At 45.3% G+C, this 20,704-nt stretch overlaps 1 protein-coding gene across 2 annotated transcripts in view; it reads left to right on the top strand.

Annotated features, from left to right (window-relative positions):
- Window positions 1–14,731: 14,731 nt before the first annotated feature.
- The window catches only part of AHCYL1 (adenosylhomocysteinase like 1), a 40,660-nt gene continuing 34,687 nt past the window's right edge, over window positions 14,732–20,704 (top strand). Inside the window, exon 1 of one of the 2 annotated variants that reach the window (XM_065907242.1) lies at window positions 14,732–15,123. In XM_065907242.1, the coding sequence (XP_065763314.1) occupies window positions 15,004–15,123 (120 nt within the window). In that variant the 5' untranslated portion in view covers window positions 14,732–15,003. The remainder of the gene's footprint in view (window positions 15,124–20,704) is intronic. The other variant, XM_065907241.1, reaches the window with a different exon arrangement.

Raw genomic sequence — 20,704 nt, 5'->3', positions numbered from 1 at the left:
CATCCTTGCTAAGATGTGGCAAGCTTGCTGGGTCAGTCAGCTCGTGGATTAAACTCCTTGGACTAAAGGACCTGTACTGGACCAAGACAGATAAGGGTGAGGGAAACTGGTTCTAGTCCTCACTGTATCACTAATGTATTTTACAGCTCCCGAACAAGTTTCTTCAACCTCTCTCTCTGTGCCTCCGTGTTTTGGTCTATACAATTCTCAGAACCAAAACGTCTTTGTCTCGTGGGAGCCCTCAGCCTGCAGCAAGGGTAGACAACATACTTGTAAGTTAAATGACACATGTGTAGAAACTGTAAACATCAATACTCTCCCATGTGCTCCAGTCAAACCAGACTGTGGACCATGTTCCAGAACATACTCTTAAGTTTTGCCCCTATAGGTTTGCTCTTGCTGTTCCTTCCATCCAGAATAAATGCCCCTCATTTCTGCCTTTTGAAATCCTACTCAGTCTTTGAGATTCAACAAAAACAACTCTCCTCCACAAGTCTGCTTCCACTCCTTACGCAGAAAACCATCTTTCTTCTCCTGCAGGCATCATGTGCCTTTGGCTTTAGTCACAGGGAACATTTTACAAGCTCCCTGAAGGCAGAGGCTGAACCTCATTCATCTCTACATCCCCTACAGGACCCAGCCTAGGATTCTGCAAGTCATGGTGCAGCCAAATGTTTGTGGAACTAAATTTGGGAACTGGGCCTAGGCTTGGATGAAGTTTCAGGCTATTTCAGGCCCTGAAATGGGTGGGGTAGTAAGGGGAAGGCTGGGGCTGGGAGATGAAAGTCCTGAGCAGGAATGTGGCCTGGGCCTTACTCACTGGAAGGGCCTCTCTGCACTCCTCCTGTCCCCACCACGCCCCCCATGCCTCCTCGCCCAGCCCCTACAGGAGCGGGGAAACACTGTGTACTTGGGACTCTCCTCTATCAGCTCCGTGGGCCCCTGAGGGCCCTCGCTCCACCCACACCTCCCCTGGTCCCTATAAACAGGGCAAAGGCCCGAGCAGGTCTGTAGGAAACAGGGTGCTATGGAACCAGGCCAAGGTCCATGCGCCTGGATTCTGGCTTGGGCCCCGCTCTTCGTCTTGGTCTGAAACGTTGTGTTGACCCTTTGTCTGACTCTGTTTGGAGTGTGGAAGTGGCATGAGCTCATGATGGAGGCTGAGTGTCTTTCCTCACTGCTGCAGAATGGGACAAATGCTGAGGGTGGGGATGAGGGAGGTTAACTCTTTTCCTGGGGAAGAGGCGAGGCGTTCATTGGGGAAGGTGGGGCCTCCAACCCCCAAAGGGCTGCCAAGGCAGAACACCTGTGCATCGTGAAGCAGAAGGGAAGTTTTTAAGGTCTGGACAGGCAGGCTTGAGGGACAGCCTTGGGGATCCAGGTCTGCTAGAGGGAGGCCCAGGAGGACGAAATGGTTAATGATTTGTTGAAAAACAGGGAGAGTCCCTCCTCCAGGGGCCCAGCTGGCTGCAAAGCCAGGAGCAGAGGCTCCAAGGGTGATGCAATGGGGCCCGCCCTGCACACCAGAGAGGGTGAGGAAGGCGTGTTCCCACCCAGCAGCAGCCTCCACACAACCAGCAGCTGACCACTTTGTCTCCTCCAGCTCCAACAGACTGACCACAGGCAGGGCCTTTGGGGTGAACAGGGGCAAGAGCCTGGCCACTTGAGATTTGAGAAGCTGTAGCTTCCACCTGTCCCGCCAGTCCCACTAGTATCTTTCCAATCAAGACAGATGGCTCTACTAGCTCCCAGCAGGGTCTCTAATTGACCTGGCAAGGAGAGGTAGCAGGCAGTGGGTGGGAGGCAGTATGTGTGAGAGGCACAGATAGGCCCTGCTGCGCCAGCTCTCAGCACACTGGCACCTCCACCAGCCCACTCTCCATTGCCTTGGGAAAGGGTATCTGTCAGGGAGACAGTGTTCTAGAAGCTTCTAAAAGACTCGGGGCAACTCCAAGTGTTGGTAAGTCAATCTGAACTCGGGCTGGGCTGCTGTCCTCCTCCCCACCCTGGGGTCTGGCAGCATCTCAGAGACATGGAGAGGATGACTTTTACTTCTAGGAAGGACTCTTCAGGGTGGGGCACAGGGAGAGAGTAAAGAAGAGGGCTCCTCTCTCAGAAGGAACCCAGATTTGGAACCCAGATTTGGTGACCAAGCTCTGCTATTGACTCTAAGCCCCATGAGGACAGGAAGTGTGCCTGTCTTGCTGACTTTGGGCTCCCTGGCACCTAGCAGAGTTGGTGATCAATAAATAACTGACTGGCAGAGACATGGGCAGAGGCTGGAGGCCAAAGCCAGTTTCACAATTTCTGGAGTCTGCCTTTTCGGTAAACTCCTCACCATTAACAAACACACGGAAAAGTACACAAAGCAGCACAAAGAATCATCAGCACAGATTCCTTGAATATTGTTTACAATTACTGGATGACTTCTCAGCCTTAATTTTTATGAGCTTAATCTTTTCAGCTTCAGAAACTAAAAAGAGATATATCAGACTCTCTGGTCCAACCCAGAAAAAAGTACCTGTGGAAGTCTGGAGGGGCTGCTAGACACACAGTAGCCAGACCCAGGGCCAAGTTGAGCCAGCGAAGTGACAGCTGCTCACGGCTGGAGCAGGTCCGGCCCTCCTTTTCAAGGAAGTACAATCCCAGTGTAAACAAGTACTCAGGATCAGCAGTGACAACCCTTTTCTGCAGCCAGCAGGTTTCTGTTTATTCCTATCATTCTGGGAAGCAGGGCACAGACAGAGTTCCAAATTCTCAACAGTAACTCCATTCCCATCCAGATTTCTAGCCTGGACCCACATCTTAATAACTGACATTTGCACAATACATGCAACTTGTTCAAAGCTCTTGGATATTTATTATTTTGCTGGACTGGATCATCACAAGCCCTAGATGGAGAGCTATCATCCTGTTTTCCATGAGGAAGCAGAGACCAGGGAAAACACAGGATTCCAGTGGCCAACTTGGTAGTCGAGTCAAGACTGGAGGCCACACCTCCATCTGCCTGGATGCCCAGCTTCCCTCCACACCATGCAGCCTCCACATGAGTCAGCCCTTGTGAATTCCAGGCACTGGACCTCACATGCCCTTACGGCCAAAGTGTGACTTCTCCCAGGCCCTGTTTACAGCCAGGACAATTGACCCCACTGCTTAACATTATTGCTCCTTCTCTCCAGCAGGACCTGGTGCTGTGACCCTGGCTTGTCAACTTTGCTTAAAAGCCATTCCCATACTGTTCCTACCCTGACACACACTCTGTTTATATTGCACTGAGTTGGAAAGAACTCTAAGAACAAGAGGATAATGGCTAAGCAAACTCTTATGGCAATATGATGGCACCCTTGGGAAGCACTGACAATGATGAGTATGTAAACAATCTCAGTATGTGGTAACGTGTTTTCAAAATACTGTAATTTGACCAAAACGGAATGACATGTACGTACCAATCACAGGTATGCAAAAGTGAACTTCTGCAAACTGAGAAGACCTGCAAGTGAACCTATGTGGGTCTAGAGATTTTCATCTTCATAGGTTTTTCTTTCCTCTAAAGATTATGTTCAAAGTGAGCATAAATAGTAAAATAAATCATCCATATGATCATCATAAGCAGAAGAGGAAGAGGAGCCATTCTCCTTGGCCTTGGCCCTCGGAGAATCTTCCCGACAGGACCGGGATTGCAGAGGAGAGCAGGAAGGAGGCTAGAAGAGGGGAACGGCATTGAGGGAAGTAGGAGAAAGGCCACCAGGGGAGCCAGCGCCCAGAGACACAGAGGTACAGCCAGCAGTCTTGCCCCAGGCGTCCCCACAGGGCCAGCAGGGCAGATCAGCAATCCGAAGCCGTGTTCCCAGGGCACCTTTCACATCACTTACTACACCTATGGTGCCTCCCAGGGTTGCACAATCAGGCAGCTCTGGGACAGAAAGAAGATGGCTAAAGTGGGGCCAGTACCACAGGAGGTGAAGGGGCCTTAGGGAGAGCACAGCCCTGCCCTGAGTGTGCCAGGCCAGCAGGGAGCAGGCAGGTGTGAAAGGCGCCACCCTAGGATCGCCGGGGCCTCTGGGGTATGTGTGCACTGCACGCACATGTTAAACTCAAACGGCTCAAGTTCACCCCTTATCTCAGCAGTCTCTCCACCTGACCTGCTTCTCCTCCTCCTCACGTTCACCACTACCCACCCACAGCTCACGAGGCTCCACAGGATCTTGCTCTCAGAGCGGATCTCATTCCACACAGCCCTGCCCCTATGCCCCACCCACACTGAAATCTTTACAGTTCCCCTAATATGCCAGGATGCCTCAGGGCCCTGCCTTTTCTCAGGCTATTCCTTCAGCCTGAGATACCTTCTCTGGATTGTCCAGCCGCTTATCTGTCAAAAGTCAGCTGGAGCAGCATCTTCTGTATAAAGTCTTTCTTGCTCACCCTCCCATCCTCCACCCACTGTCACGCCCAGGTAGGGATCAGCACTTCACTTGTCTCTGTGTTCCCAGCATCTAGCACTGCTCTGAACACGTCTTCAGCAGTCACGGTGTGTGTCAGTCGCTCAGTCGTTCCTGATACTTTGCGACCCCATGGACTGTAGCCCGTCAGGCTCCTCTGTTCATGGGATTCTCCGAGCAAGAATGCTGGAGTGGGTAGCTATTTCCTTCTCCAGGGTATCTTCCCAACCCAGGGATCGAACCAGGGTCTCCTGCATTGCAGGCAGACTCTTTACCATCTGAGCCACCAGGGAAGCCCAGCATTCACTGTAGATTTTACGAATTAAAAAAAGAATGCACATGGAGTGTAATTTGGGGGATAGACAGAAGAATAAATTTGATTAAGCAGTCCCAGCCCACAATGGTAGCTGTGTGCTACCATGCTTGTGGTGACACCTCCTAGTTCTCCTGTCTCTCCTCAGACTGCTCTTTTCTAGAGCATGGGCCCCTCTGATTTCCAAACTCTTTGGAGACTACTTCCCTCCACCACACACAACAGGTGCGCCTGTCCTTGGGTCCCTGCTGTCCTCAGACCTTGGGTCCCCATAGCATCTGCCATCTCTGGGTGGGTGGTGCGGTTCAGGGGAGTAAGCCCTGACTCACCCACCTGACTCAGCAAAGAGGCTCAGTCCAGACAGCTGGGTGGGTAGGCTGGTAGCAGACCCAGGCCAGGCTGGGTAGGACATTTATTTCCTTCACGCATAAGCGGTCAAAGCCATGGCGGTGTGCGGCCATCTGGAGGGAGGAGGGAGCATGCAATGGTTCTCACCAGTGTCATGTCATCACACTCTGACTGCGTGAACTCTTTGATCTGCAGCCCACACATGGCGGGTGGGATGGCAACCACCCACGTCCTCTGTAGAGGGCTGGTTTCCAGGAATGCCCTTGGTGGCTCTTGCCTGACATGAACCACCTAGGCCTACTACCTTTCCACCAGGGCAAGGAGTGCTGGCCCTCCCACCTTCAGTGTAAGCACTCTGACTCCCCTCGGTCAGCCTCCCCGGGCTCCATTTGGGCCGGGCACTCAGGTAAGTGGAGTCACATCTCTTGATCTTCTTTCGGCTCAGACTGCAAAGTTACTGCTTCCTCTAGGTCTGGCCCTGTTGTTACCATTGTCCACAGCAGCAGCAGGCAATTCTGTGAGTCAGCTACGAGGGGAAAACCTGTTACTTTGGTTCAGGCGGAATAAAAGAGAGACTGAACTCCACTCCCCAGCCAGCTCGCTAGCAGTCTGAACATTAACATGCACGGCAGAGCTGGGGCTGAGACACAAAGCTCTCAGACAACAGGAGTTTTAAAACATCAAATCCAAAATACACGTATGCTTTTTTCTTTTTTTTTTTTTCAAATAAGCTAACCTAAGTCACATGCTTTCCTATTCATGGGATATGGAGTTTTCACCTCTATTCTAGCTAGCTCTGTCTCTGTTCTCTAAGGAGACAGCTCTGATCCCTGGATGCTGACAACAGTTTGGGCAAACCCACACGATGAAAGCTACTTTAGGCCATATATCCAAAGAGTCCTGGCTGGGCAGTCACAGCTCCTGGCCCCAGCTGAGAAATAAGAAAAGTGCCGACTGGCAGACTTGGCACCCTTATGGATCAATCTTGTATTCTGCTCCCCAATCTTTGTCCCTTCTGCTACACGAATACTGAGAGGGAAGTCGAGGGGCCTGAAAGAGGGGCATAAGCGGGACTTCCCTGGTGGTCCAGTGGTTAAGACTCTGTGCTTCAACTGCAGGGGCTTGAGTTTGATTCCTACTCAGGGAACTAAGATCCCAGAGGCAGGATGGCGCGGCCAGAAAGAAAAAAAAGTATTTACACCATCCAAAACTAACAGAACATTGTAAATCAACTATATTTGAATTTACTTTTTTTTTTTTAATTAAAAAAGAGTGGGCAGAGGAGAGAATCCTAAAATGAAGATTTGCAGAAGTGCATCCTTCCAGACACTTCCACAACCTATTTCAAACATGCAACCTCATGGGGGTGGGCGGTTGTGTTGCAGGAAGGGGGACGCCTTCCAGGGCCCGAAACTGGGCTCTTGTCTAACACTCGGAAATGAATTGTCCGAGGAGACACATGCTGACAAAGCAAGAGATTTTATTGGGAAAGGGCACCCGGGTGGAGAGCAGGAGGGTAAGGGAACCCAGGAGAACTGCTCTGCCGCATGGCTCGCAGTCTTGGGTTTTATGGTGATGGGATTCGTTTCCGGGTAGTCTTTGGCCAATCATTCTAATTCAGAGTCTTTCCTGGTGGCGCACGCATCGCTCAGCCAAGATGGATGCTAGCGAGAGGGATTCTGGGAAGTGGACGGACAGGTAGTGTCTCCTCTCGATCTTTCCCGAACTCTTCCGGCTGGTGGTGGCTTATTAGTTCCGTATTCCTTATCAGGATCTCCTGCCATAAAACAACTCATGCAAATGGTTACTATGGTGCCTGGCCAGGGTGGGCGGTTTCAGTCAGTGTGCTTCCCCTAACAACTCCCCCCTGAGAGACTTCACACTCAAGATGCTTCTTGGGAATTGGGGCGGAGGTCTCTTTCTTCTGTAACTTCTTCCTGCTGTGCCTGGGCGTAGGCCTGCCTAGCAGAGCAGAAGTCTCTCTCTACCTGATCTAAGTTGGGGTGTTTTACATCTGAAACCAGCTTTTACTCTTGTAATAACAGCGACTTAGTTTGAAACTGTCAGCGCCTCTCAGAGGTAAAATAGACAGGGGCCAAACAGGAGACCTAACAGGATGGTCATCACTGGTCCCCAGAAACAGGAGGCACCGCTGGGATGATTGGCTGGTGGTCAAGCGACAGAGCTGTGTTCTAAGAATCTTATGTTTAGTCTGAAGTTACCATCTTCCACCTGGGTGGGGGCTCTAGTTCTGTAGAAGAACTCAAAAGACATTGTTATGCATATTTTTTTTTTTTTTTTTTTTTTGAGTAGGAACCAGGACCTGTCTCAAGGCTGTACCACCATTTGATTGTTTCCCCTCTGTTTCTATATTTTTTTCCTTCTCTGATTGGCAATTGTTTGAATCTACCCGTTGGAACTCAGGGAAGGTCAAGGAGGCTGAATAAAGCCTATATTTTACAGTACAGCAGATCTGTACTCCAGAGTCGCCACTCCGCAGAGTCCTGTTCAGTTTTATTTAGGGAACAGGGCAACTATGACTGTGATAACTTTTTGTCAAAATGGGGCATAGGATCGCCTCAGCTTGGAGAAGAGACACTGAATTGGAAGTATTCCTGAGTTCTAAGTCTTAAATCTGAGTCTTGTATGATTAAAATCTCAATCTCTTGGTCTGCCATTTTGTTGTAACATACCCAGTTAGTAGTAGCTGGAGAAGGGATAACTGGAGTTTTAATAGACAAAGTAAATCTCTTTCTTTTAGAAGAATAGGCCTGAAATCCAGTCCGGACCTGGCACTTCAGGGAGACTTGTAGCCAGGTGGCCAGTTGCCTAGTTTTATAAAAAGTAAGATAGAAGTTACTAGCTTCCAGCAGACACTTTTGAGAATGGTAGCATCTAAGCCTGACACGACTCAGAAAACTCAAGTGTCTAGCAATACAATGTCTAATCTGAAATTATACCCATAGTAACACCTGGTTATTTTCTAGGATGTCTGAACCATAGCTGAGTACTCTATTTTGACTTTTAATTGTAAAATTTTTCTTTAATAGCCAAAGCAGATGGCACCATTAATGATGTCAGTGTTTCTCTAGGTATGAGAAGATGCAAGAATTGAGACTCATAAAATCTCTTGAAAAGATCTAACTATCTGAAGGCCTGTTCTGCCAGTTTTTCCCAGAGCACGGAGCGCCTCATTCCTTATCTTCACCCTGAACTCCTTTCAGGGCTGTTGAAAGTCAGCAGTTGCAGTGGCCATGATATAATCACTGTAGATGTAGATGGCAAGTGTCAATCTTCAATTGGCAAAGCCCCTTTTTGCTCACAAACTTGACGACGACTTTGAGGGGGGCATTTCATGACCATTTTATCCCATGGTGCTGAGAATGTCCATTCTCAGGTTTGGCAAAGATTTTGTCGACCGGCTTCTCAATGTGCTGTTACTGGATTAGGCCATAAAACAGTATCTAAAATTCTCTGGACCACCTGTCTTACTAGCCTCTTGGTCCAGGAAAACATTCCCTCTTGTTGCTTTTTCTCATATCTAGAGTTACACTGTCATATCATCGATTTCATAAGGAACTATATATTATTTTATCAGAGGCCTCAGTCACACATTTGGCAGTGTAAGAAACAGCAATTTTGTAAAACAGGTGAAATACAAAGAACATAGCCAGCAGTATTAGTAAAGTCACGAGTAAGACTTTAGAGCTTCCATTAGATGTAGCCCAGTATATCCCAGGTCGTCTGACTTAGTCTACTCTGTACGAATCTTTATCTTTCAGGGAAATTATACATTGGCACCACCATCTATAACGCACATAGTCCAGTTTTTTTAGTGTTACTAGACTGATTATCCTTAGTATGATTTAATTGTTTTTAACACAGAGGAGACTTTAAACCTAAAGTACCATAGCTTAGTGTTATCTATATAAATCTATCTCATAATTGTGGGAGACTTTTTTCTCCTTTGCTAAAACTTTTTTGTTGCTCTGATTTAGCTTGAGGAATAGAAAAAGGCTCAAATTTATGGCCAGAGTCAGAGTAGGCATTATTAATTGGCCCAGTGAGGGGATCTCGTCTGGTAGTATCACAGTGACCTGAATATGACTATAATTTTCTTTTTTTAAGTAAATTTCCTCAGGGCCAACCAGTTAGAGTCTTGTAGTAGAGAAATTTACCAAGGTAACCCAGAACTAGATACAGGTAATTGGCCACAAACCCACCAATTGGATTGATTTTTAAAACTAGCATAGGATCAGGCCTATGATAGAAAAGCATTTGATTTATATGCAAAGGTCTAAGAAGTCAAGAAAACATTATAAATGATCAGATGAATCAGGTCCAGCATCTTGGACAAGCTGTCTACCTCTGATGTCGTTGTCGTCTCATCCTGGTGTACTGTAGTTTCTCTTGTTTGAGCATCATTTTAAGGTGAGATCAGGTCAGCTGTCTTCTCTATAGACCAATCCAGTGTAGGGGCCTTTGGAAGTGGGAATTAATCTAAGAGTTAATTTTCTTTAGTTTCATTGTGCAAGAGCTAGTTAAGAGTACCTGATAAAAAGTCCTTCCATCCAGGTTGGAGACAGTCCCTTAAATTATGTCTTTTTCCAGTCCTGGTTGCAGGTCATGAGGCATCTAATCTTCATCCAAAGATAGATTATTGAGGTAAGCTTCAGAAACAAACTTAGGGTGTTCTTTAAGAATTTAATTAAATTTTGCATTAATATCACATAACAGCAAAGAACTATCTAAGAAATGAGTCTTACTACATGCAGACCTCCATGAACAAACTGGGATTTAACATTTTTTGAAATATCTTTTTTCCCAAAGTTACCCTCATTTTTATCAAATATAACCAAATTAAGGCTATTTTGTTTGCAAAATAGGTCTGTTCTCACTAATTTTGGTCTGATGATTTATATAACCATAATTGATTATAGACTTTTTATTTTGCTGAAACACCTATAGAATCTCAGACTGAATTTTAATATAAAACAGGGCTGGGAAACTCACACCAAAGGCTTATCACAGATTTTGAATAACAAATCTAGGTGAACTCTTCTCTTTTTAAGGTCTCAAAAATTCCTTGAGATTTTTGTACCTGTTAGTGAGATAACATTTTTAGCTCATTTGATAAACTTACTGGAAACTTAAGAGTTTCAAATTTCTGGAGGAGTCAGATAGAGAGAAAATATAATTGTTTTGTTCATAACGTATAATTTTACCAAATTATTTTCATAATTAGTTTGAGAGGAATGTTTTCCTTACTCCCAGAAAACACAAGATTTAAACCTGTAATTTTTCAGATAGAAACCATAAAAACTATAAGCATATTTGCTGGTTCATTTAGTCTCTTGTTAACTTTTGTGAAGTCATCAGGTTTCTCATTAGAACACCAAGACATATCAAAATGTTAAGAACTCCATATAATTTCTAGGATATCTGTATTAGTAATTTTACCATACATTATAACATGAGCAGATTTTTTGCTCATTTGATAATCTTTTTCATGTAATTTAACCAACCAAATAAACACAGTTTAATATCTCTCTTTGGGATGTTTCAGGGGCCCTCTGAAGCACCCCAAAGTTAGCTAGAGGTCAAAGGAACTTTAAAAGAATTCGATTTAGGAATTTTTATCGAAAAGATCAATTAAAAGCGTTTAGAACATTTGGTCAGATTTAGTCAATGTTGATGGCTGTATCATTTAGCTTGTTGATATGTCACAATGGGCGTAAATACCAAGGCTCAAGGTCTAGTGAAAGTCAGCTCAGCCATCTTGGACCTAATTGGCTCTAAGCAGTTTTCTTACAACCATGTCATTCCTAACAAAATCCACTTATCTAACTAATTGTAATCCAATTTTAGAAAATCCTGATTATGCATAACTCTTTTTAATATTTTTTCATACTTTTTACTGAAAGCACACTTCCTGCTTTCCTTTAGCAACCAAGAGCTAATTTTTATATTAGCATTTTATAGATTGGTGAGCATAAATACCAGTGATAAATTCTAAAACCCTTGCTTTCTTAAAACATTTTAGGATGGCATAAAACATTATTCATTTATGGTCCCAAATCTCTTTAGTTTTTCTGTAAAAGGAAATCAGTGTTTAGTAGTAAATGTTTCAAAATCTTATTTCATTTGGAAATGACCTAATTATTTAATAGACTTCCAATACTTGGTTTAGCACAACCCTTAGAAATTCAAGTTACGCCAATCTGGGGAGACTATTGTAGACAGATATTCTTAAAGAATACAAACTCATATCTCATTTACATTTTTTAGAAGTTTCTTCACTCGAGGTAATTTCCTTGTTGACAAACTTGTAACAGATATAATATATAACTTATATTAAACCTAGGTTTAATCTTCTTCTTGATGTTAATTACTCTAAGACATGTCTATATTAGATAGGTCAACAAACAAACATTAATATCAGATATTTAATACTGAATATTTCCCAGTTCACCTGAACCTGGAATTTATTGTTTAATTTAGAATTATTTGATTTGTAAGCGCTTACCTTTTTTAAGCCAATTAAATAGAGCTCATTTACAAATTAACCTAAAAAATATTACCCAGAGACAAAAACATACCAAGACATATTTAGACAGACACACTGCAAGATCTAGCTTCATTTTCGAAGTTTGGTCATGAATTAGATATTACAATATAAAATTTAAATAACATTTTAAAAGGCTTTTTTCCTTTTTCTCTCAGTCTCAGGTGTTAGAGATGGTCTAGATAAGTGTTCCTGAGAGCCCTGGCCTCAAGGCACAGGGAAAGAAAATGAAGTTTTAACAAAATGGCAGCAGGTCTAAATGGTGGCCAGACAAAGCAAAATGGCCGTCACAAATCACAACACAGAACAGAGTTAAAACACACACATATAAACCTGGCAGTCCTCATCAGACACTCCCTTAAATACAAGAATGCAGTCTCTCAGAAAACCTTCCATAGAGACACAGAACTTCAGATGTCTTCAAAGATTTCAAAAGGAGGAAAGGAAGCCAGGTTGAAAGAAGAAGGAGGAGGAGGCGGGAAAGGGGGGCAAAAGGGGTGGCCTTACAGACGTCTCCTGCCACCTGCAGACACCCAGGCGTTATGGGACTTTTCCCTGGGCTTCCAGAGAAGGGAGGACTGGAACTCGGCCCTACCAGAAACAAGACCAGAATTCGAGTTCTCTGCCAAGAGGAGGTGATCAGTCTCCAATCCACAGCTCAGGCTGAGGCCCTTCGACCAGATTCCTGCGTCCAGGACCGGGGGACTAGAAAAACGGGAAGGATAGGAAGGGCTAAGGAGAGGAAAGAGAGAGGGAAGGGGAGGGAGGTCAATAAAATCTCTTGTTCCTTACAGGTCGGGGCACTCTGGCCAGTTGTCCGCGTCAGGAGGAGACCAGGGACAAAAGGGTCCCAGTCGCGGCCGCTGGGTCTGGTCCATTGGCAGGCAAGCTGGCCCCTGAGTACCCCGAGTGGTCAGGATGTCAGTCTCAGCGAAGAAGATGTCCCTTCGTGGTCGCCATTTGTTGCAGGAAGGGGGACGCCTTCCAGGGCCCGAAACTGGGCTCTTGTCTAACACTCGGAAATGAATTGTCCGAGGAGACACATGCTGACAAAGCAAGAGATTTTATTGGGAAAGGGCACCCGGGTGGAGAGCAGGAGGGTAAGGGAACCCAGGAGAACTGCTCTGCCGCATGGCTCGCAGTCTTGGGTTTTATGGTGATGGGATTCGTTTCCGGGTAGTCTTTGGCCAATCATTCTAATTCAGAGTCTTTCCTGGTGGCGCACGCATCGCTCAGCCAAGATGGATGCTAGCGAGAGGGATTCTGGGAAGTGGACGGACAGGTAGTGTCTCCTCTCGATCTTTCCCGAACTCTTCCGGCTGGTGGTGGCTTATTAGTTCCGTATTCCTTATCAGGATCTCCTGCCATAAAACAACTCATGCAAATGGTTACTATGGTGCCTGGCCAGGGTGGGCGGTTTCAGTCAGTGTGCTTCCCCTAACAGTTGGAACATGGGATTCTCTGACTAAGACTTCTGAGGCCCCAGAAGCAAGTATTTCACACTCTTCCCAACCTTTTGTAAACCAGTGGGGGAAACGTTACTTCAAGCCACAACTTCTTTCTTCAGAGTTGACCTGCTGGGTCTCTGAGGTGGGAGGAAGAAGGTGGGATGGGAGGAATTTAGGAAAAGGGCCCTGGGAAGTCTTGAACACTCAGCAGAGTGGAGAGGAATCTGGCTTCCCAGTCAATCAAAGAGGGAAGGGTGAGACAGAGGGATGAGAAGGGAGGAACAGGAGGAAGGGGGATGAGACCAGCAATGAACTAGGAAGCTTTGTGCGGTGGTGGGGCTAATGAGAAGTCCCCGGTGACGAGATGGCCAAAATAACTTTTCAGAACATTTCAGAAATGTGACTTCAAATTGTTTGTGGTGTGATGTAACCTCTCCCTTGTGGCCCACAAAACTTCATTAAAAGTTCTGCTACATGTTACAGCATTATTTTTGTGGTTGTTTTGGAATAGGGGTGGGGGTTGAAAGGAGAAGAGACTGTTCTCTGCATTTGAATTGACAAGCAGGAACTAAAGAAACATCCACAAAGACCAGAATGGTGACTAAAACTTCAGATGTGGCAGAAAACTAGAGCCAGAGATAACCTTGAAAATTTCTGTCCCCCCAGTAATTCACAGAAATCGGGGAGGGGGGAGCATTGGACTTTCCACAGGACATGGAAGTTTGAGCCAATGTCATTTGAATGTCAAAGGACAAGCAACCTCAGCTGACATTGCCTCATCAGCTGGACTAAGCGTTTAGAAACAAAAAAACGTATTACACACATCTGTACTATCCAGGGCCTTGGCACAGGGGTAGCACATAGCCGGGCCCAGTAAAAGCATGTGAATAGTTCCTGAGTGCCCTAGTGCTGGCCTGGAAGCTGGCAGAGTGAAACGCTTGGGGGTGGGGGCAGGAGGGGCACGTCGACTTCTCTTCCCCTCCCCCACCCCTTCTTCTCTCCCACCCTCTTACCCTATCCCATCAGCCTCGTGACATTAAGAACTTGTAAACAAGCAAGGCCCAGCGGAGACGGTGGTGGAGGAGGTCACAAAGTGTTGCGTAGAAACCACACTGCTCTGGTTCTGTTCTGACCACTCTTACAGTGTCAAAGAGGCAAACGCTGCCTCTTGGGAAGGAGGTTCTGGTTCAAAAAGCTTGGGCATGGGGCAGTAAGCTAGTGGGCTACCTAGGGCGCCGGAAGCTTCCTAGGACTGGCTGTAGGCTGTGTTGTGTAAGGCTCTGGTACTCGTTCCCAAGCATCCCTACACCATTCTGACATTCCTACACCATTCTGGCATCCCGCAGTCCAAAGGCCCTCCAGCACCGCGGCAACCTTGCAGGAACCGCGCGCTGCTCGCAAGGTAATGGCGCCACCTGGCGGCATATAAGGGCGCGGCGCACCCCTTGAGCTTCCCTTCACCCGCGAGAGAGGAAGAAAATGTGGCTTCAGTGGCCCAGTCCAGCGTGGTGACGTCATGACAGAGCGCCGTTCTCCCCGCCTCTGCCCTCGTCCGCTGGGAGCTGCCAGTACTCGACGTGGCGTCACCGCCCTCTACCCTTACTTTGCGTCCGTGTTTGCGTGCGGCGGAGGTGGCGGCGCGGGCCGGTCGGAGCTCTGCGTTGCTGCTTCTGGTGCTCCTTTCGCCGCTGTCGCTGTCCGGCTGTCTTGGACCGCGGAGCAGAGGAGGCGCGGGCCACAGGACCTCAGCACCCGACGCGGCTTGGCGCGGGGCCCGGCGGGAGGGTGGGCGAGCGCGTGTCGGAGGGCGCCGCGCGGGCAGGCGGGCGGGCGCCGGTGAGGGAAGGAGGCGGGGGCGGCGGGTCAGCCGCGGGCCCGGCCGGCCGGGGGATGTCGATGCCTGACGCGATGCCGCTGCCCGGTGTCGGGGAGGAGCTGAAGCAGGCCAAGGAGATTGAGGACGCCGAGAAGTACTCCTTCATGGCCACCGTCACCAAGGCGCCCAAGAAGGTGCGGGGGCTCTGGGTGGCGGCGGGGGTCCGGGTTGGGGCCTCGAGGAAGGGGCGCGAGCCAGCCCCGGCCCCGGGCTCCAGTTAGTTTGGAACTTAAGGAGCGAGGTTTCAGGGACCCAGGACTACGGAGGTGGTGTGAGGGGTGGAGGGTGAGCGGCCCCAGGCCTATCCCAAGCTGGAAAGGCCGACCCAGACCTCACTTTCCTTTGTCCCTCGGCCCAAGTCCTCTGGGATCTTTTCGAAACCCGGCAGGGCCAGGCCTTAAATTTGCGGTTGACTTATCCTAGATGAAGGGCCTCAGAGACGGGAGTGGGAGAGAGGTGAGCGAAATCTGCTGACCCCAGTGACCAGCCCCAGGGGATGAGGGTGTACGGGAACTCTCCCCTCAGGTGAGCGGGTAAATCTGATAGTGCTTCTTTGAGAGCAGTGGCCGGCTTATCCAACAACTGCGTGTGATCTTGGAGGCAAGATGGGGAAAAAAAAAATGCGTGGAGCTAGCTAGCTCTTTCATGCAGGTTAAAAGCATGAGGGCAGCGTGAAATTGAAGACTGATTTTCACCTTCTGTGGTCGTCTAGTTGCTTCGACACATGTAAGAAATTAACAGTTGGAGGTTGGTGACAGCAGACACTGTCATGGATACAGGTTGATCGTAGAGTCGTGTGAATAGATCACTTTGGCATCCCTTGAGAAAGGAGCTTGGGTGGGTTGGAGGGGTGGGTGGAAAGGAGCGATTGCTCATTCTTTACTGCACTTACTGAGGCAGAACGAGTTCAGTCTATTATGCTGTGGGTTGAGCTCAAAGAACATCCTTCTAATTCTTTTATTTTGGAAGATTAAATGGCAGCCTTTGGAAGTATTAATCTAACCAGTTCTCTGAGTGGTGGAATTGGGATCCTTGGTGCTTTCTGAGTGTTTGCTGCCAACCACATTTTTATTTTCTACATCACTGGCACCAGTTAACGGAGAACAAGAGAACCTTTGCAGAGAGGTGACCTTTCTGAAACCAGTGAGAACCTGGGTAAATATTTCCCTCCTATATAAAGACAGAGTTTCAAGACTGTCCCCACCTGCAATGTTTGATGGGATGACTGTTGGTGTAAGCTGCACAAAGCAAGATTTGTAGATAGTGACAGTCCTTCAGGCTGTGGGAGAGATGATTTTTTTGTTTGTTTTTTCTTTTAAGGAAATTAACCTACCACTCCAGAAATCTAATACAGGATTGAAAAGATAGGTCACCATTGTGTGCTGTAGCGCTGTCTTCCCACAAAATTTAGATCTTACCCAACAGAATGACTTATAAAACCTTGCAGAATATCCCTTGATTCTAAGAAGTCTGATTAATCTTATTTTTAGTGCTCTCAGTTCAGCTGACTGCTTTGTTGGAGCAGTAACCCTTTGTAATCTACACTAGGTGGAGACACAGTGTACATAAGCAGAATGTTTAAGGATAGTACTTGTGTTGAGTTAGGGAGAAAAATGGGAACGCCCTGGTACCCTCATTCCCTGAACTCTTCCTCTGCCCGGAACCTTTTGTCGGTCTAGTGGCTTCAGGGATTAGGCCTCTTTAGTCTTACTTGCCTTTGTTTTAGTAAGGTTTTATTCCTGCAGGTGCCACTCTTAATAAAACAAAAGTTTGTATTGTTGACTGTAAACTCCATAAAGGCGGAGACACGTGTTCACCATTGTATCCGTCGTGCCCTAGCTCTGTACCAAACATATAGTAGGTACTCAAATAGTAATTGCCCATCTGGCTGGCAAACTGGTAATTGAGATGTCTGTATGGCTGCCTACCAGGAATAAATAACTCTTCCCCCCCCCCCCCTTTTTTTTCCAAGGAGGAATGTTGCTAATGTGTATAACTATCAGGCCAAGTACAAATGATTTTAGAAATTTCATGTTCGATTAGCTAAAGGAGTGGTCTCTGCCAGGAATGTGGGAAGACCCTGTTGTAAGTTTCCATTTGCTGGTAAATGTACCCCTGTGTTTCTTATTAATCTTGCTCTTTCTGAGCGTTGTTGTTAGTGTTTGCACAGCACTTTCTATGAAAGTGCTTTATAATGACTAATTACCCTTCCCCTAGTGATGATAAAAAAGGCCTTTATTTAGTTAATGGGTTCGTTGAGGACTAGTCAAGGTCATATAGCAAGTCCTAAGTAAACTGTTTTTTCATCACTATAGCTGAACTGGACATTATGACTTAGGTCACTTTTGTACTTCTGCCATGTGTTGATAATGTGAGAAAGCATGAGCAAAGTAAGAGAAAAAATTTTATCTTGGCGTGTATTGAATGGTGTGAGAAAAGCCCTCTTCAAATAGTGCTGTCCTTTGCCTGTGAGAATTCAGCATGACTCTAGACCAGCTAATCCTTGGATCATTCTAAGCCTGAGGCCCCTTAGGAAATGAGGACATTTCTGGTGCCAGCCAGAGGCTATAGGTTATTTCAGGGTGACCCTGATGGTCTTCAGTCAGATCAGATTCCTGTGTAACTTGTGAAGTTTTTTTCACTTTGGGGAAGTTTGGGTGTCCTTCTATTAAATGCATAAATAGCAAGATTCTAAAACTGTAATCACAAGTTACTCATTTTTGTATGCCGTGAGATCTACCACAGTACTATGTAGATAATATGACTCCACAGTCCTATTCACAGCTTGATCTGAGTATCAGAAAGCCAACTAAATGGGTCCCATCTTGAGCAAATGAGCTTCTGTGCCTCAATTTCCTTATCTGCCAGATCAGTGCTTTGTGTTTAGAACATGTGCAGATGGGTATATGTTGGGAGTAAGCAAAAATGATTTTTAAAAAGAAATATATTAGTATACTTATACTATCTGTCTTTAATGAGCATTTGAAATGACTTATAACACAGGACACATACAATATAAATGAGGAGCCCAAACTATAGAAAAAAGAGAAAAAATATTGTTAACCCTGAGTGCTAAGACAATTGATGAAGCTGGCTGATCATCACATGCAACCTTAAGCTTCCTAGGAGCTGGAGAATGAATCAGAATTACAGTCTCGTTAGCAGACATGGGAAATAATCTAAAGCAATTCCTCAGGGAGGCAACTTCTGCTGACACTAAGTTCTAAAGGATATTTTTATGTGATAGTATTAATAGCTATAGTATGATTCGTGTATTAAATCTTGTTCACCAACTGTCACTGGTGATTTCAGATGGAATTACCAGGAAAATTTGGGAGAGAAAAGGATACCTTGAGTTGTATGGTCCATGCATGTACATTGTATCGCAGCTGAAGAGGATCCTTGTTTAATGTTGGCAGTTATCAGTCAAAGTGAACAAGTCAGCTAGTTATCCATCTTCACTGGGTATTCATCCCTCTTTTTCTGCTACTTTGTATTGCAGTCTTAATATTTGTCCTTGGGCCTTTGGAAATTGAGATTGTGTCAAATTGGGTTGTTGGTTTTTTTAAATTTCCCCCTATAGTGTAAACCCAAGCTTGTTGATGAAGCCTCCTGAGACAGACATGTTTCTTTGGAAGGCCTGTCAGAACACCTGTACTTTTGAACATATGGAGTGACTCTTTAGAGTGAACATTAGGCATTTGACTAGATCTATACAGTCAAACCTTACCACCAACATAGTAAGGAAGAAGAGAAAAAGAACACGACAGAACTGCTTTTGCTTGTAGGATATTCTTTGTAGGATATATTTGAATAAAGCATATGTGGAACTAATTCATCAGAAGGGTCAGCTGAGACTTAGGAAGCGTACCACGTAGAGACCCAGTAAGTAATGCTTAGACGTTTAACCTATTAGGTGAAATCCAGGATGATTTTTTTTTTTAATCAAGGTTTTCTTATGGCTAATTCTTGGTGCAGTTTTGTAAAATTCACACCAGTACTTCTTAGATTCACTGAGAAGTGATCTGATCGATTGGCATTTCCTATCCTCTCCACATCATTAGTATCTGTTACTTCTCTTTAGAAGTGACCACTGTTTTAGTGCCAGTCTTTGAACAGGAGTCGGAGTTGTAAGAAGATCCTATCTCTTTTAGATTTCTCTACAGATATTGATTACTTCTCTTTTTCTTATTTGATTCTGTTCAGTTTGTCAGGCACAGTTTTCATATTACTTTTTTGTAAGTTCCTTGAGATTTTTAGCTTGTAACAGAAATCTGTTCATTGTCTACATTCCTTGCTGTCAGTATTATAAATCTGTACCTTTTGTTTCTTGAGGAGGGTGTCATCTGGCTCCAGTGTGTTACCCAATATAATATTCTTGTAAAATTGTTTGTAAAAGATTTTTTGATACATAGAATCATGTTGATCTTTAGTTGCCTGTGACTCCTAAAAGTTTATTCTGCCACCTCAAGTAGAGGTTTATTTATAATAATTATTTATAATAAATATTTATTTATTTATAATCTGTAAATAAACACTTTAATGCTCTCTTGAAGCTGTTATTTAAAGGAACTTGCCAGTAAAGGGGAATCATGTATACCTGACTGTTTCTCAAGTTTGGAAATTTGAATATTAAAATTTTATAAAGAAAGGCCACCCTTATACTGGGTATAATAATTCAGAATACATCACATTGAGGTAGGTCAGAAACACACCCCTCATACATGAAGAACAATCCATTCACATAGACTAGAATTTTTTTCCTGAAATCCAAGAATCCAAAGTTAAGGACAGATTCTTACCACAGATTTTCCTTCCAACTCTTGTCAATGCTATCAGTGCCTTAAATTTGGTAAGTATTTAAAAATTCACACCAATTTCTCTTCACATGAATTACTGTTCTGATTCCATATTTCCCTTTGTCTCATTTCCCTTTGTCTCATTCAGGTAGTTCTCTTGCGATCCCACTTTGGTTTTGCTGTTACATAAGACCTCTTAATGTCCCCCTTTCTGTTTCTAAAACTGTGAGGAGTAGTACAACGTAAGTTAAGCACTTGATTTTTGGAGTAAGGTTTGCCTTCAGAATCTACCATCTTGAAGTTGTGTGACCTTTGGACAACCTGGGTGGCTTAACCTGTTTGAACCTCCGTGTTCTTTTTGTTTGTTTTTTTTAATCTGTGAAATGAGGAATTATGATAGTACTATAGGATAGTTGAGATTAGCATTTAATAAAGATTAATTAGTGTCTTTATTTGTTTATAACTAGAGTGACCATATGTCCTGGTTTGCCTAGTACAATTCTGGCTTATGCCTGTTATCCCAGCCTGCTATTCAACGAGTGCCTTCTTACACAAAAGTACCCTGCTTTGTATGGAATTTCAAAATACTCTCAAAGAGCCAAAACAAAGATGTTTCTATTGGAATATCTTTCAACAGGAAATTTCCCTGACAAAAATGTTATTTTATGTAGAGCTTACTCTTGTTGAACACTAGTCTGAGTTCCAGGAGGTACATAGACAGTGGGAGAGCTTAGAGCTTATAATGGAAATGAGGTAGGTTCTACCCGACCACTCCCCCACCTCTTTCCCTGTAACACACAGTGCACCTATGGAGTATCGGTGTTGGTCAGGCATTGGCCTAGCTGAGTCCAGGAGGTTATTTCCTCAACCTGCAGTCAGTAGTTTGGGAGTCTTCCCAAACTAGAATCCTTGAATC

This window comes from Muntiacus reevesi, chromosome 1, assembly GCF_963930625.1.
Source record: "Muntiacus reevesi chromosome 1, mMunRee1.1, whole genome shotgun sequence".
NCBI classification, from domain to species: Eukaryota; Metazoa; Chordata; class Mammalia; order Artiodactyla; family Cervidae; genus Muntiacus; species Muntiacus reevesi.
The sequence above is the reverse complement of the archived record's forward strand: the minus strand, read 5'-3'. Positions and strand labels throughout refer to the sequence as shown.